Consider the following 15,201-nt stretch of genomic DNA (forward strand, 5'->3'; position numbering starts at 1 on the left):
CATGTATAGGGGGATAAAGAAAGCCACAAAAACATTCTCAGTCAAATGTTTTTGCTAAGTTTTTGTACTTTTCTTAATAGTCTGTATTTCACCCCAGCGTCTGAACAGCGCCCCCTGGAGTCGTATTGTCGAATGGCCATAGAATGCTTTGTAACACCGACACAGTAGGAGGCGCTAGAGACACAACGCCGTTAGGGTGGAAAAAATAATAAACATGGCCGACCGACGGTGATGGGAGGCCGAAGTTAGCGACGATAAAGCTTTGAAGTTGCTCGTTATTCCTGTCGGTATTTGAAGCGTCTTTCACGTTGAAGGCTACATTTAATGTGTTGACACCTCCGGGAGGGAAGCTGACGGCGGAAGATAGTTTGTTTCTCACCGAGAGGCCTTACAAGAAACGGATGTTAGCCGCGCTAGCAGGCTAGCCTGCGTCTGCTTTTGTTTTTTTTTCCCCTCGAATTATAACATTTGCGGACCACAAGACGGACGTTTTCTGTTTCACTTGGGACATTTGTGCTTATTTTTCAGTAATCGAATCGGTATACTCCTATTATTTTTCCTCCTTTCCTGGGTCCAACTAGTCGCTAGCAAGCCGCCTTTAAAACATTTAGCTTAAAAATAAAGAGTAGTAAAAGCCGCTCGCTTTGAGTCGTCGGACTGTGTGTGTGTGAGAGAGACATGGATCCAAAGCGAGCGCACGGCAAACACAAGACCAGCGGCGGGAGCAGCAGCGGGGGCTCCAGCCCGGCGTCTCCCTCCAGCAGCCCCGCGGGGTCGGGGGTGGCCAACGCGTTCGCCAACGACGGCAGCTTCATGGAGATTTTTAAGAAGAAGATGGAGGAGGAGCAGAGGAAAAAGGAGGCGCAGCAAACAGGTGGACAGGCGAGAGCCACCGAGCAAGGACAGACCTCAGTGGAAAAGAAGGCCCTCCCTGTGACCAGCTTTGTAAGGGGTTTAGCAGTTGTAAGACGAGATAGCAGTAGTTCAGCTCACCCAAGATGAAATACCGGGATTGAGTGAAATCTTGTGATTTATAATTGTAGTTTTTAAAAATATATATATATATATTAATTTATTTATTTTTTGTATTCATTAGACACCAGTATCAATATTCAAACTGCTAGCTGAGTAAAGGTTAGGGTTGCTCTTCACTGGTGGTGCAGCAGGAGGCTAAATCTAGTCCCTCTGCTCTGGTGTAGTTTCCTTCATTGGCAATCCACCTGCAAGGACCCCTGTAACGGTGTCAGTCTTCTATCCCCTCACCCAGGTGGGGAAGCGCCGGGGCGGTGTGTTCCTTAAGACCGGAATGGTTGCGAAGAAGCAGAAACAGGACGCAGAAGTAAGTATGGCAGCTGCCACATGGCTTTCCTTACACGATATCTTGTTTTTTCTGAGGCTTAATCTAAGGATAATGGAGATAGAAAATGCAGCAGCTTTTATATAGTAGTACTAAAAAAATTAAGTTATTACTGGTTTGTCTTCATTTAGTTTGTCTCGACTACTCTAAAATACTTTAAATCATTTATAGACCAACATTTGTGGTAGATAGTGGTTTAATTTCAGTAGGAATTGCTGAAAAGTTTTGTTTTGCTCATTTTTCTGTTTTCTTTCCCCATGCATTGAACCTTAAAACCCGCACATTTTCCCATTTATAAAACCATCAGCGGATTATTAGTATTTTTCAGTTTATTGAATGTCAGACAGGCATTTCACATTTAATAGCAAAAAGATTTGGGGTTTTTTTCTAAAGTCGAAATTGGTGAGTCTGTTTTTTGTTGGGTTTTTTAGTTACTATTTTGTATTTTTTTGTTTTGTTTTGCATTATACCCTCAGTAACCCTCATGCTTTCTCCACACAGGCTGAGGCAGGAAAGAGCGATGCCTGGTCAAAGTACATGGCTGAAGTGAAAAAGTACAAAGCCCACCAGTGCAGCGACGACGATAAAACCAGACCGCTGGTCAAATAGGCGAAGCGACGACGACGCTTTTGGGAGAGAAACCCACCCAGGAGGAGCTCCAGGGGAGACGACCTTTAGTGACCTCGTCTTACTGCCAGTTGAAGTCACCTTCACTGTCGTTAAAGAAAAAAAAAAACTTGCTTAGGCTGGCTCAAGTCTTTTTTCTTTTGTTATTTTTGTCTCATTTGGTTTCTGGTGTCAAAAGGTGTTGACGGATCTCGGCGTCGTTTTTCATGCCTTCGATGTCATATTTGTGTTAATCCATGTATAACTTAAACAGATTACATAGCCTACCAGTGGTTTGAATTAAATCCAATTTCAATTGTTTTGTGTCACTGTTGGGTATTTTTACATCAACAGATCAACGTCCTCATTCCTGTTTTAAGCCAGTTTCGTCGAGTTTCTGTAAAAACATCGTATTTTGGTTTCAAAATTCCAGACTTTTCCATTGATTTTTCTAACATTTGATGTTTGTATTAAGTAAGATTAAAACATTTAACTGTTTAAAATACTAAATGCCATGTCAAGATCTGTAGGAAGTTTTGTGGCTGTCAGTTTTATCCTAATATGTGGATAAAACATATTATCCACATTTGCAGCAGCTTTTGTATAGTAGTACTAAAAAAAATTAAGTTATTACTGGTTTGTCTCGACTACTCTAAATCACTTATAGACCAACATTTGTTTTTGGAGCTTGTTTTGTTGCTGCCATCTTAAATCAACATCTTCAGTGCTCAACTGTAGCTGGCTTTCATACTTTTACTGTAAAAATACACAAGAATATACATTAAGTTTAGGAGCAAAAACTTTTACTATTTTTAAGAACTGTCAAGAGCATTTAAATAGAATTTTTTTTACATTTACAAGGTGTACTTAAATGCACCATGACAGCTCATAAGAGTTACTGAACAGCTAATAAGCCACGTTTTCAAACTTGGCTGAAGTACTTAACGATAGCATCACGTTAAGGATCAACGATTTTAATTAAAGTAGGCTTATGTACTATACAGAAACAAACGTATCGAAGAATTCAAGTACATTTGAAAACATGTACATCTCTTTAAAAAAAGCTCAAATTCAATTTGCAGTTTACATTTCTTACAGGTTTCAGTGATAATTACATTATGCTTCTTCTCTTTTTCTTTTTTTTCCTTTAAAAAACAGCACCAAGTAGACAAACTGACCATGCATCAGAGTGGGAGACATCCAGAAAGGCACACAGTCCGGTCCGGCAGCAGCGCCAGACCTTCATGCACACACAGCTACACTCGTCGCTGTCCCATTCATTACCTCTCCCTGTCCACAGTGATATAGGTCTATTATGTAAACATTGACAAACTATTTGCCTTCTCTACAAAGAAGCTATAAAATAGTTTGTTGTTTTTTTTTAAAAAGAAGTTATTCGACCGCGGCGCTATGAGCCGATTCCATGAGGTGAAGCCCACTGGATCCCACGCCCTTGTTAAGCATGATCTGTTCCAGATTTCTTCGCGTTATTGGTGGCACCGATGGGATTTTGACAGGCGCAAAAAAATCGAGCCGGATCATAGAGTCTTCCTCTTAGTGTCGCCTCCTTGGCTCTGACTGACGTCTGAAGAAGAAGAAAAAGTAGAAAACGTGAAGAAGAGTTGGATGTGATGCAAATAAAGAAATTTGGTAGCATTCCCGGTAAAGATGTGGATAACACAGTTAAATGATATTACTGTAACATAGAAGATACATGAAAAAAAAAAAAAAGAAGAAACCTTTAACTTAAGCACGTTTGTTTGTAAGTGCTGATATTAATATATTAATCTTGGGTTCTCTTTTCTCTTCGGGTCACTCCACAGATTTTCTACTTAGGTGAAACGTGGAGGACGGTGGATTTCGTAAACTGGTAAACCAGTTCTGAGCTAAATTAGTATTTTTGGATCATCCTGTTGAGCTCCAATGATGACAAGGTTCTCGCTCAATTTTTTAAATGCAAGAATTTTCTAGGTTTTTTAAGCCTCAATGCCAGTTTTGGCGTCTGGAAGGAACCAGAAGCTGACAAACAGGAGGGAAGGAAATTGAGACAGGAGGGAAAATTAAAAAGGACATAGGAAAAAAAGGAAAGAAACTTCAGAAAGAATCAATGTAGGACAGAAAATATAAAGAAGGTAAGACAGTGAGGTACAGAAAGAAAGAAGGGAAATAAAATGAAAAGGATAATCAACGGAAGACAAGAAAATAAAGTGAGGAAATGACAGAAAGAACTCAAAAGAAAAGATGAAAAGAGATGAAGGTTGGATGTTTTTTTCTCAGTTGTAGATTTGCTACTGGAGTACAAGATGAGTTTAACTTTCCACATCTTTACAAGTTGAACCAATAAATGTGATAAAGTGAAGGGGACGACAACAAAAATAATTCCACCAAGACATGCTGCCACCGACGGATCAGAACAGAACCAGACAGCCCGAAACGAACGACACCACACACTAAAACAGAAAAGGCTGAGCAGAAGAGATGGAGCAGGCGTCGAGGCACAGGAAGGGTCCGATTTTACCTGAGAAAGCGAGCTGCAAGTGAGGAGGCAGAGCAACCTGAGACCCTGACTGGAGACTCTTATACAGATCTGAGGAGACAGGACAGGGCGACGAGGAGGGGGAGGAACAGATGCCGACACAAACAGGAGAGATGGAAGAGAGGAGGGAGGAAGAGAAGAGATGCAACAGCCAGACATTAGGGAAGAAGCAGGAAGGAGGACAGGAGAAGATGTGGGAGATGAACAAAATGAAATATAGTCAAACATTAATTACATTCAGACAAACAATATGGTGATCCAACAAATGATGCCAACGTACAACAATTAAACGGGGCCTACAGGAGACCTGAGACGACAGCAGAGCAGCACACTTACTGTCCCACAAACAGGAGAACAAAACCTGGTATTTTTCATGGATTCTCTTAGTGTGCGACACTCACTCTGGGTCAAGGTAGAGAACGCTGCACTGTTACTGGCCGCCGAGCTACTGGTCGCCGTATTGGAGCCTCCTGTGCCCAGCTGGGACAGGTTCAGCATGGGGGACAAGTGGAAGGGCAGGGACACGGGCACCAGGCCCCCCAGCATCCCGAACCCCAGGGGGAGGGAGGAGGCCGAGCCGAGCAGACCGCCACTTCCTGTCGTGGAGACCTGGACGGAAAAACAGCCGGGAAGGTGTTCAGTTAGAGAAACACGGATTGGGGTGAGGGTAAAACTCGCACACGGTTGGGTAAACATTTCTTTAAATGACCCGGACCTCTGACCCATTGAAACTCATGATGGTAGGTAAAGGGCTCAACGCACGAGAAGTTTCCAGTTCCTATGAAACTTGCACAATCCTGAACAAAACTCATGACAACTAATCAACCGGCGAAATTTGCGTGCGAGAAGTTTCGAGCTGGTACACATGCAGGCTAGTGATGTGACACATGATCGTTGAAAAATGTTCAACTTCATGGGTTCAAAGCAAGCCTACGGAAAGCCTGCTGGGTCATGAGCATTTCACCTTGCTCTGACGCAACTTTGAGGCGTATACAAGTAAAATATGTGACGTTTACACTTTGAATAGCAGTGAAAATGTCACATAATTAACACAAAATACATCAACTGCATAAAATAGTTGTTTGTGGCCTCTATTAGGGTACAAAAATATGTACAAACACAGACGAGGGCAAGCGACTCGCACAAGTTCCATATGAAAAGTGGTTGAGAGGGAGCAACGTTGTGTCTCGTGTGTTGGGTTCAACCCACATGGCAGCAAAAGGTGAAAGTTTTTAGCCACTCTGGCGCGATCGTGACAATTGAACATTTTTCAACTGTCGCTAGCCCACAGCCATGTCTACCAGCTTGAACTTTCCATGGATTTAGCTGGAGGAGGACAAGTGACTGGCGACTCATCTCAAGTTCCGTAGGAAATGAGCGGGGAGGGAAACGACGTCGCCTCTCGTGTTTCGAGCCCTTTAGACGAGTTTTTAAACCAGAACACAAACCTGCGGTAGCTGAGACGAGACCGATGATAATGGAACGGAGACGACCGGCTTGACCCCCTGAGGTGTCCCGCCCACAGTCCGCTGACGCTGGCCCTGGGTCATGGAGGCCGCTGCTGCTGCTGCGGGGGAGGCACTGCTTCCTGAATGCTTGCTAATAGATGAGGTGTTTATAAGGCTGGTGTTGGTGACGTTAATAACGCCGGGGGTCTTTTGGCTGCTGGAAGGAGTGTAGCTGCCTTGACCCGACTTGGCCACTCCTCCTGAAGCACCTGAGAACGGCGGCCGGAAGCTCGCCGGGGTTTTGGGAGTGTACTGGTGTATCGAGGGGGCTGCCTGAGATCGAGGACTCTGAGAAATGGAGGCTGAGGTGGGGATGCTGGAGGTGGAGGCGGGGGAGATGATGGGGTTGGGCGTTCGGGGGGTGAGCTTGACGATGGGTGGGATGCTGCTGTGGGCAGACTTGGTGAGGGTGGCGTGCATGGGGGTGATGAAGTTGGACTGCGGCTGAGGTTGGACTCCGGATGAGGTTTGTGGGAGGGAGGAGGGCGGCTTGTTCTGGGGCGTCTGTGGCAGACGGGAAGCCTGGAAGGTTTTGTTGATGACGAGTGAGGGGGACGTGAGGGTGTGAGGCCGAGACTGAGTCGAAGTGATGATGATTGTGTCTCCACCGGTGACTTTATTATTGCTGCCCTTAAGGAGGCCCGACGGGGGAATGGAGACCCCCGTCTTTGGTCCCGGGGCCACCAGTGGAGAGGCGGTTGGCGGAGGGCGTGGTTTTGGTGAGGAAACCGAGACGGGCATGTTTGCTTTCGTCACGCCCACGCTTAAAGGTCTCTGAGTGTTCAAAACAGTGTGTCTGTTTGGCTGTGGCGTGCCCTTGACGACCCCCGCCGCCTCCACCCTCACCGGGGTCAGAGGAGACGGCGTGTTGGGGGCGGGCCGGGACAGGGAGGTGGAGAGCGATGAAGAGGTAGTGATGTAGTGAGGTGTGCTGGAGCTGGGAGTACTGACGGAGGTCTTCTTCTGCAGCTGGAGGAGAGGCGAGGCGTGGAGGCCGGCGGGGTTGGCGGAGGTCTTGGGCCTTTCCGGGGAAGGCGGCGTGTCCCCCTGGGCCAAACCTTTAGCCGCGTTGCCGAGGATGGCGAGCGCCTGAGAGATGGAATCCAGGGAAGGAGCTTCGTCGAGGGAATCCAGGCATATGGTCCCTGGCGGTGACGGGAGGGGTCGCTTGGCAACCTGAGTGGCGGGGGACGGCGTGACGCCAGCAGAAGGGGCGGGGCGCTGAACCCACGTTACTTCCTGAAATAACAAATTACACCCTTTTAAAAACTTCTTCGCTTAATTGTGGTGATATTAACAAAACTAACAAACTTCAATGTACTTGTACAACGTAAAAAAAAAAATAATTAAGTTACCCATTTTGGATTTCTGCAAGTTTTTAAAATTCAAAAGTTATTCGTAGTCTGGACAATATTGAGAGCCACACATGACTAAATGATACTGAACAAAACAAATGTGAAATATTTAGAATAGAGCAACTCATGTTTTGCTTTCATTCCTTTTGGGTCGTTTAGATCAAACTGTGTTGTATTTATTTTTATAAAAGGTGTGAGGTGTCTTTCAGAAATATGCAAAATATTCAATTGGCTCGAAAATCTTATAGAAAAAAAAAAACTTTTTAATGCATCTTTAGAAAGCATATGTTTATGAAAGAAGCCAAAATGTACTATTACACAAAATCCCAGTAAAATATGTTGAAGTTTGTGGATGTGATAAAAAGCTGAGGAGCTCAAATGAAGCAAAGTCCAGAAAAGAGACGAATTTTTGATTTACAAAATACTTCTGACTTACCTTTGGCTTGGCTTTCGGAGTTGGGACCATCTTTTTCTTCGCTCTAAAGGCAAACCAATAAAAAAACATTTTTTAAAGTCAGCAAAAGCTATAAAATTAAGCTTTCGGTGAATAAGACGACTGAAAAAAACCCAAACATCTTACGTAAAGCCAGTTAGATGACCGTGGACCATGGTGCTTTCTTTGAACAGCATCCTACAAATAGAGATTAAAACAGCAGAACAATGAATCCGTCGATTCCAAGTCTGGTTGTGCAGGATGTGACCCTGACAGGTTTCTCTGCTTCCCCCGCTCACCTGGCCTGCATCCAGCCCTTGGGCCACAGAGGCTTCACCTCCGACTCCATGAAGGCTTTGAGGTAATCTTCTACAGACAGACAGTTTTTTCCCTCCAGCTCGTAGAAGCCCAGCTTCACCTGCACCAGGTTACACAGCAACGACCTACAAACAACGACGCAGACCAACGACTCTCTAAACAACAAAAAGGAACTTCAACTTTCACTGATTTCTTATGGCTGTGGTTCTTGAAGTTTGTGTGTAATGTGATAAGATGTGAAAACGTTTAGCGGACGTCGATACTTTTAAATTCCGACCTGAGTTTGTCGTCCCAGATAAACTTTTTCCGGGGCCCCATCACCCTCTTCCCAGGCTTCTCCTCGTCGTCGTCTTCAGACCCATTTTTGTCTCCTTCCTCCGACTGCTGCCTGTGACGACAAGCAACATCTGCGCTATGGCAACCGAACATCCTTGAAATGTTTTTTTTTTATTCATCTTTTTTTTTTTTTTTTTTAAGCAGGACTGATTTGTTACTTTGCCACTTTGGCGATGCAGTCCATGTTGTAGCGAGCGATCTGCTCCGGCATCACGCTGCACACGGCCAGCTTCAGCTTCAGGAGGGGCGTTCGAAGGCGGTCGTCCTGGGCAACAAGGGATTAGAGATGTCAGAAGTCACATGGGACATATCCAGGCCGGCAGACTGGTGCTAAATATAGCCATGGTAACGGGGCACACGGCAAGCGGCTACACATGCATATCCAGACGTATTAAAGGTGTACACACACAGCCACCTCTTGCTACTGTAAGTAAAACACACACACAAGCAAAAAAAAAAAAAAGTTTCATTCCGTGCAATCTCACCTGAACGTTGAGGCTGAGCTTCTTAAGGCGTTTGAGCAGAGCCTCCTTGTTGCAGGGCACAAAGGCCTCCAGGTGAGAGTAGACAGCTGAACGCACCTCTGCAGGCTGCTCCTGAACCTGCAACTCAATGCTGACGTACAAACAAACACACACAAACACACGACGGTTGGCGATACACTCGCTCTCCACTTTTGCTAAAAAAATAACAAAAAAAAAAAAAAAACACTGACGGACTGAAAGCTACTAACTCCAGAAGGATGTTGTTCATGTCCAGCGTGAAGAACTTCTTCCGGCCTTCCTCATCGAACTGACGGGACGCCTGGTGGAGAGGTCAGAAAAAAACTGCTTCAAATTATGACACAAACTTCCAAGTTTTCAAACCCTTTGAAGAGGTTGGCAAATTTCACCCGATTATGTTTCTGGTATTTGTTTTAAGCTTTTTACACATATTTACAAAGGAGCTTAAAAATGTGAAATCTGTGATACAGTTTTAGGGTAAGAAGAAAAAAAAATAAATTATATATATACACATTACCAGAATAAAGTTGTGAAATTAACAGAGTAAAATCATATTACCAGAAGTCATAATATTACAAGAATAAAGTTGTAATTTTATAACTTTACTCTTATATTTCTACTACAACTTCAATCTGGTAATTTTATGCCTTTATCCTGGTATTACTGTTACAATTTTATTCTTGTAATTTTATTACTTCATTCTCATGTGACTTTATTCTGGTAATTTGATTAATTCGCAGAAGTTTATTCTTTTTTTTTCCCTTAGCCTGGCCCTCGTTCTCTGTCAGACATCTGTACAACACAGAAGTTACGCTGAAAACGACGTGTGTGTGTGTGTGTGTGTGTGTGTGTGTGTGTGTGTGTGTGTGTGTGTGTGTGTGTTCTGATCAGCTCCGTACCACTCTCAAGTCTTCGATGCGCTTCGCCAGCGGGCCCGGCAGTCCGCAGGGCAGCGGAGGAGGCGGGGTCATCACGCTGCCCGGCAGCGCCCGCCCCGTTTTCTGCCCCGCCCCGAAGGAGCCGTTCTCCCCCTGTGAAGGGCTGCCGGGCTGCGGCGAGTCCAGCAGGCCGAAGTCCAGGTCGCCCATCATGTCCTGCAGGATGTCGTTGTTGGCGGAGCCCAGCAGCGACATGACGGCCTGGTCGTCGGTCAGGTCCGTGATGTTGCAGTCGTTTCCGCCGCCGGCCTTCGGGTGGGCACCGACGACCACGCTGGTGGCGCCGGGCACTTTGGTGTTGGGGCGCGGCAGAGCGGCGGCGCCGGTCGCCAGGTTCTTCTTGCGCATCTCCTCCTTCTCCCTGGTGAAGCGGCGCAGCATGTTGGCCAGGTGCAGCGAGTCCTTCATCAGCTTCTTCCTCTTCTTCTTCTCAGGCCGGTGAACGTTCAGAGCCGAGACGCTGCCAGCAGAAACAACACGGAGTCAGAAATGACTAAAAGGGTCGGGTTTCCCTACTGGGCCTCATAACTGCTTAAAAACTAAAAATAACAGCGCAGCGTAAAAACTGTGGATAAAACAGGAAGTGTCGCCACCAGTTTGGCTGTATTTGAGATATTTAAAACAAAAAACTAATCAATACTTATCAATATCGACTGATATGAAACGCTTATATCATGTTAAGTTTTTCAGCCATATTGTCCAGCCCTAGTTTATTTCGCATCACATTCTTTAATTTGTCTTATAAAACACTGGGGGAAGCCCTGGTCACATCCTGTCCAATAAGAAACCAGATGAAAAATTCTTGGTAATGTTTCTGCGGCTCTGCAGAAGCTCACCCAGTCTTTGGTACTTTGTTTTTTCTGGGCTTCTTGTCCTCCAGGATGCCGCCTTCTTGTTTTTTCCGTCGCTTTTTAATCGCCCGCTCTTCGCCGTCCTTCATCTTCTGTAACAGACAGAGACTGGGTTTGCAGTTGGCTGCGGCGTCGGGCCTTTTGAACGCAAGCGTTGCGGAGGAAAGGAGGCCGACCTTGAATCGGTGATCGTCGGCGTTTTCCCCTTCGGAGTCGGACGTGGCCCTGAACTGCAGCGTCCCCGTGTTGATGTAGAAGCCTCCATGCTTAGTGGTGAGGGAGGCCGGCACCAGCTCGTCGTACTGAAGCCGACGGGGGAGAAAAATGTCACAATCCAAGTTCAGTTCAACTCCTTTTAAAATCCAGTAAATATCAGTTAGTTTGAACAAAGAAGAGTGCCTTTTTTATTAACAGTGTAATATTTACATTTAGCAGATTTGAGCCAATTAAGTAAACTCACGGCCTCTGAGTTGTCTATAAAGGGATCGGTTTCATCGTAGCCGTAGCCGATGTCGATCAGATCCTGCATCCTGTCTTTTTTCTTCTTCTTTGTGTTGCCTCCCTACAAACACAAGCAGGTGGATCGGAAAAGCATTAAAAAAAAAAAAAAAGAAACAACAACTATAAATCTCACAATAAAAATAAAACATTTTGCCATGCAGACAGATTTTTAAGTTGCTTTATTGTCTGTAACTATTAGATAACATCAGGTGCAGTGGTGCTAAATTATCGGAGCAGTTTACAGAGAATCGGTCCAATTATCACATTCTTTTCGTATATGTTGGGTGAAAACATTTTGAAAAACCTTCACGAAATATAGAGAAAAGAAATGAGGAAACTGAGGAAAAAGAAGAAAATGCAGAATGGAAGAAAGGAGGAATGAAAATAAGGAAAGAAAAGGAAATGAGGAACAAGACAAAAATAAAACAAGCATGAAGTCATATTAGAAGAGAAACGAGTCACTTCTGGTTTATTGGAACGGTTAAACTTAAATACAGCAATATTTTTATTTATTTATGAAATTTGATGAATGACATCAGAACACTAAGCCTTCCTGTTCACTTCGCTGACATTCATTATGAGGACACAGAAAGCAAAAAATAATCAACTGATCAAACTTTGCATTTACTTATGACCAATTAAACTAATTGATCTCACTGTAGTGTCCGCTGGTTCAGCATTCTGTCCACACACACACACACACACACACACGCACACACACACACACACACACACCTCGAGGTGAATCTGCTTACATATTTGCTCTCAAACTTCCTGGCCAGCTCCTCTACCTCCCTCCTCTCCTTCTCGTCATCAGCAAATGGGTCACTGGGATCGAGCGGCGGGGCGAGGCCTTTAGGGACCGTGGGACCTGCCGGTTTTACCTGACGGAGAGGAAAACAGACGAGCGTTCGGTTTGGTTTTTAAGATCATTATAAATATAAAAAGATACAAATAAATACTTGCAGATCTCATAAGATTTGAAACACTTGGATCCGTCTCAGTTTTGACTAAATGTGGCTCCTGGGTATCAGAAAAACACGCTGAAACTAGAAACTAGAAACGCAGCATGGATCTCTGCTAAGTTAGAATCTGATTGGTTCTTTTTCCAGACTTTCCTTCATCGTGTTGTTTGCGTTTGGACCTGGTTCTGGATGCTGCGCAGCTGGAAAGGTTTTGCTCTGCCTTTTTTCATACTTCAGGACAGTCGGAATGATGCGTAACCGTGGCAACAATGTCTCATTGTTTGTTTGTTTGTTTTTTTCTTTTACAACTGGTTAGCGTCTCAAAAGCAAAAGCGACACCTGGCCGTCACGAAGCCGTCGTGCAGCAGTCTTCAGTCAGAGGCTTCTTCAGATTCGCTGCAGAACTGACTGCTGCTGGAGACGGCGTCCCCATCCACAAACAACCCACATGAAACGAGTTACGACATTTTCATTTCGGTTTGGGATTGATGAAGTTTTATTTAACTGAATTGAACTTCACACACAAAGCTTTAATATGACTTCTATGTTCAAAGTTTTTATATAGACATAGAAGCAGACGTACTTTAAAGAACCGATTATTTATATTCCTTATGTGAGGTCACCTTTCTGAACCTGCTGGAACGCCAGTCCAGACTCTTTTTTTAAACCTAAAACTGGCTTTCTTCCATCCATGTTCCAAAAAAACCAACACTAACTGGATTCCTGTCCTCGCTTTAGAAAAGAGCCCCCATAGCATGATGCTGCCAACACATTCTGACTCCGTTCCCACAGCTCTTCTTCCGTTTTGAGACGCCAGGTGACTTCAGAAGGCAACTGTAATTGTAATAATTTAGTCTGATATTAAAATGTAATGTTCTCCTTTTCAATCCACAGCAGTGCACCACATTGTCACGCTCTAAAATCTCAAAATTTATAGTTTGTAGCTGTGGAAATATGTTAAAAATCCAAATAAAAGCTCGTAGAAATTAGTCCATCAGTGATTCAACGGCGCAATCGTGACAAAAAAAAGCAACATTTGGAGAGCTGATGAATATAAACAGCGTTATTATTCCTTGTTAGAAGTGCGGAAGGAGCTGACATGTTATCAGAAACCCCCCAGTAAACAAGCTGCACATTTCAACATGACAGCGGCCACAAGACGGGCCATCCGGGTCTGAGCACGTCCTGCAACAAACACGCAGGACCTGTCTTTGGAGGCTTTTGAAGAAAAGAAAAAAAAGGCAAATTTTTCTTCTGAGTAAACAAAATGACTAATAATGTCAAGCTATTTTAAAAGACTCAAAGTGACGTTTCTTCAAACTGTTCAATATCACCGTGCTTTGTTTTTCTGCTCTTCTGTGAATATAGGAAGGTTTTTAAAAAAAAATTTGTTGCTTTCCTGAAACTTATTACCCGGCATAAATACAGCTGTTTGCCGTTTTCCGCCCTATGAAGCAGATAAATGCCATTTAAAACAACAGCGGAGTAGAGAGCACAGCGGAAGGAAGCCTCACTGTAGAAACGTCCCTGTTGCCATAATGGAGTCACGTTTGTTGGTGTCTAACCTGAGAAGGACTTGACTGGACCAGCTCGCCGTAGTTGAACTCGGAGGAGCCCTTCTCGTTCGGCTCGCTCAGCGTCAGGCTGAGGCGGACGGTGGGCTTCGTCTCCCCGCCGTCGGCGTCGCCTCCTCCCGTGGCGCTGCCGAACAGAGCTCCTCCGGAACCTCCCGACCCGACCGCAGCTGCACCTCCACCTCCATCTTTCCCCAAAGTGATGTCGGCGGCCTCGTCCTCGCGGCGGCGCTTCTTGTTGTTCTCCGGGGTCTGCTGCTGCTGCTGCTGCTGCTGCGGCGGCGGCGGCGGCGGCGGCGGCGGAGCGCTGAAGGAGGAGATGGTGACGAACGGCACTTTCCTCGGCTCTGCCATTTGGCGCTCTGCGCTCCGGCGAGCGGGCACACCAACCGGGGAAGTGGGGAGGGGGGAGAGCGGCAGCTGCTGGGAGAGCTCAACCGGGGAGTCTCGACGAGCGCTGCTAGCTAGTTAGCTTCTTCGGAATGAGTGCTCCGGGGCAACACAGCGACTTTATTCCCCTCTCAACTCGCTGTAATCCATGTAGTATTATCCGTGGCTCTGCCCCGACGCCTACTAGGTTCTTAAACATAAAGAAATCACAATTTGGAGTATTTCCATGGAACTGGTGTTTAGCTACAACAGAGAAGATTTTGAAGTAGCCATCTTGGTCGTTATTATCATTATTCAGAGGCAGGGCGTATGAAAAGAAAGAGGAAGGGGAACCGCCATTGGCCAATGGCGGCACCGGAACACGCCCACCTGACAGATAAGCGCGAATGTGGCGGAGATGATTGTTCTGCGCAGGCGCAATGTTTGGGAGCCTTCCGTGGGCCGCATGGAGGAGCTCTATCTGGGATAACACTCTGATGAAATATATTTTCTGATGAAAGATACTGATGAAATATAGTTTTGTATGAACTGCATAAGTACTAACTGTAAAATGAAATAAATATGTGCTTATTTACCAAAACGTTCAACAACAATAATAATTGTATTATACAAACACACAGGACTGACAGATGCACCAGCGATATAGTGGGTCAAAAGGTTATTGTCCAATAAAGCAATTACTTAATTGTGTGTATAATTATTGATTAAATTACTTTTAAAACATCCAAATTATTACATATAGAATAAATGTAAAAAAAAAAAAAACGCTTATTGTTCGTTAATTATTTTAAGCTGTGTCTGATCCTAAAATCTGACTAATCACAGTGTCATTTAATAAAGAAATACATCATTAGTTCTTAAATATATTAAGTCACTGAAATTAAAATGAGATATATTTAAATACATGTGTAAAAATTATGGATAGGATAATCCATTTTATTAATGAAATGTATAATTATTCCACTGTATTTTATTTTCACTGAGTGATGTGCTCAGTCTGAATATGTTGTGAAGATTAAACAGATGTCTG

General features: G+C 44.6%; 2 protein-coding genes across 4 annotated transcripts; one reads left to right on the forward strand and one right to left on the reverse strand.

Annotated features, from left to right (window-relative positions):
- Window positions 1–192: 192 nt before the first annotated feature.
- On the forward strand, window positions 193–2,282 carry trir (telomerase RNA component interacting RNase). Its single transcript, XM_005802804.3, has 3 exons — window positions 193–945; window positions 1,268–1,339; window positions 1,859–2,282. The coding sequence occupies exons 1-3, from the start codon at window positions 679–681 to the stop codon at window positions 1,964–1,966; spliced, it is 447 nt and encodes a 148-aa protein (XP_005802861.1). The 5' UTR covers window positions 193–678; the 3' UTR covers window positions 1,967–2,282.
- Window positions 2,283–2,921: 639 nt separating this feature from the next.
- LOC102230985 (ubinuclein-2-like) lies at window positions 2,922–14,754 on the reverse strand. Of its 3 annotated transcripts, none has more exons than XM_023348954.1 (17): window positions 13,773–14,754; window positions 11,998–12,126; window positions 11,202–11,303; window positions 10,918–11,043; window positions 10,727–10,830; window positions 9,852–10,350; window positions 9,183–9,253; window positions 8,935–9,064; window positions 8,608–8,714; window positions 8,391–8,501; window positions 8,095–8,238; window positions 7,943–7,993; window positions 7,799–7,841; window positions 5,948–7,246; window positions 4,901–5,108; window positions 4,482–4,550; window positions 2,922–3,548 (listed from the first exon to the last, which is right to left on the reverse strand). In XM_023348954.1, the coding sequence occupies exons 1-17, from the start codon at window positions 14,133–14,135 to the stop codon at window positions 3,502–3,504; spliced, it is 3,603 nt and encodes a 1,200-aa protein (XP_023204722.1). In that variant the 5' UTR covers window positions 14,136–14,754; the 3' UTR covers window positions 2,922–3,501. The 3 variants fall into 3 exon arrangements, with proteins under 3 accessions (XP_023204722.1, XP_014325639.1, XP_023204723.1); XM_014470153.2 differs by having other exon boundaries at window positions 10,727–10,833; XM_023348955.1 differs by lacking the exon at window positions 4,482–4,550 and having other exon boundaries at window positions 10,727–10,833; window positions 13,773–14,752.
- Between the last annotated feature and the right edge of the window lie 447 nt (window positions 14,755–15,201).

This window comes from Xiphophorus maculatus, chromosome 16 (assembly GCF_002775205.1).
Source record: "Xiphophorus maculatus strain JP 163 A chromosome 16, X_maculatus-5.0-male, whole genome shotgun sequence".
NCBI lineage: Eukaryota > Metazoa > Chordata > Actinopteri > Cyprinodontiformes > Poeciliidae > Xiphophorus > Xiphophorus maculatus.